Source organism: Rattus rattus, chromosome 9 (genome assembly GCF_011064425.1).
Source record: "Rattus rattus isolate New Zealand chromosome 9, Rrattus_CSIRO_v1, whole genome shotgun sequence".
In the NCBI taxonomy this organism is placed as follows: Eukaryota; Metazoa; Chordata; class Mammalia; order Rodentia; family Muridae; genus Rattus; species Rattus rattus.
In genome coordinates this window covers 11,897,233-11,898,952 of record NC_046162.1, presented here as the reverse complement: position 1 = coordinate 11,898,952, position 1,720 = coordinate 11,897,233, and the positions used below count along the sequence as shown (strand labels likewise).

Below are 1,720 nucleotides of genomic sequence, written 5' to 3'. Positions count from 1 at the left end.
GTCCCGTGGGGCCTGGGAAATCAGACTCAGGTCATCAGCCTTGGCAGCGAGCATCTTACCCACTGAGCCCTGTCACCACATACGAGTGACACATTTTGTTGTAGCTGACAGGAATTTGTTTGTTTGTTTGAGACAGGGTCTTCAGTAGCCTGTATTGTCCTCAAATATGATATGTAACCGAAGATGTCCTCTAACTTCTTTTTAAAATAAATATTTTAATTAATTCTTTGATAACTTAATAAAAGCACACAATGTATTTTGATTGTATTTATCCTCTCCTCCCAACTTCATGCTTGCTATCTATCTATCTATCTATCTATCTATCTATCTATCTATCTATCCCCCACCAAGTCAACTTTGTGTTGTCACCCATTCATGGGGTTATGGGGTCATCCTCTGGAGCATGGTCAACCTTAAAGAAAATTGACTCTGTGTCCTACAAACCGTAACTAGCTCCTCGCCTAGGGACTTTTTTAAAGTTGAAAATATGTTCTCACTTACTGTTCATTCCGACCAGTTTCCCCACCCTCTACTCTTCTCGGCTCCCCCATCACCTCCCCTCTCCCCGAGATCCACTACCCCTCAATTTCCCTTAAGAAAAGAGCAGGCTGGACCCCAGGCGAAGCAGAGGAGAGCCGTGCGCTGCGGCGAGTGTGGGGCCGTGTGCAGACCACGTGCGGCACAGGCAGGGACCCTGAAAATAAACAGCCGCAGCTTTTCCAGTCGCCTTCTTCAGGCTACATCCGAGTCTCCTCTGCTGTGGGCAGCTCAGACGCCGAAGCTCTAACTGCAGTTATGAGCTTCAATGAATACTTCAAGTGTGGACGATCGGGCCACTGGGCCAGGGAATGCCCTACTGGTGGAGGTCGGGGTCGTGGAATGAGAAGCCGCGGCAGAGGGTTCCAGCTTGTTTCCTCATCGCTTTCTGACATCCCTTACCGCTGTGATAAGTCTGGTCATCTTGCCAAGGATTGTGATCTTCAGGAGGATGCCTGCTATAACTGTGATAGAGGCAGCCACATTGCCAAGCACTGCAAGGAGCCCAAGAGAGAGCGAGAGCCATGCAACTACAACTGTGGCAAGCCAGGCCATCTGGCTCGTGAGTGTGACCACGCCGATGAGCAGAAGTGTTATTCTTGTGGTGAATTTGGACATAATCGAAAAGACTGCAGCAAGGTGAAGTGCTATAGGTGTGGTGAAACTGGTCATGTAGCCATCCATTGCAGCAAGACAAGTGACGTCAGCTGTTACCGCTGTGGTGAGTCAGGGCATCTCTCACCGGAATGCACAATTGAGGCTACAGTCTAATTATTTTTCCTTTGTCGCCCCTCCTTTTTCTGATTGATGGTTGTATTATTTTTCTCTGAATCCTCTTCACTGGCCAAAGGTTGGCAGATAGAGGCTGTTCCTAGGCCAGTGAGCTTTACGTGCAGTGTAAAAGAAGGAAAGGGATGGCAAAAAATGAATTTCTGCATTTACCTTAAAAAAAAAAAAAAAAAGGCTTACGTTTAGTTTGGAAGAGGTGTTCTGTATAATGTCTTGTTAAAGAACCCCCTTTCCGTGCCACTGGTGAATAGGGATTAATGAATGGGAAGGCTTCAGTCAGACCAGTAAGCCCTTCTGGGTTTGAGTGTGTTCCTGTGTAGGAGGTAAAACCAATTCAGGATGCATCTAAGCTTCCATAAATACCTTTACTTCTTAGCATAATGACAGCCTTGGA

General features: G+C 46.9%; 1 protein-coding gene across 1 annotated transcript; it reads left to right on the top strand.

The window, feature by feature from the left end:
- Positions 1–795: 795 nt before the first annotated feature.
- LOC116909263 (cellular nucleic acid-binding protein-like) lies at positions 796–1,308 on the top strand. Its single transcript, XM_032912789.1, has one exon. It carries the CDS (start codon positions 796–798, stop codon positions 1,306–1,308), a length of 513 nt encoding a protein of 170 aa, XP_032768680.1.
- Positions 1,309–1,720: the final 412 nt, after the last annotated feature.

What these genes read in the sequence shown, in the direction of transcription:
- LOC116909263 (XM_032912789.1), top strand. Translation starts at nt 796, where the DNA reads ATGAGCTTCAATGAATACTTCAAGTGTGGACGATCGGGCCACTGGGCC.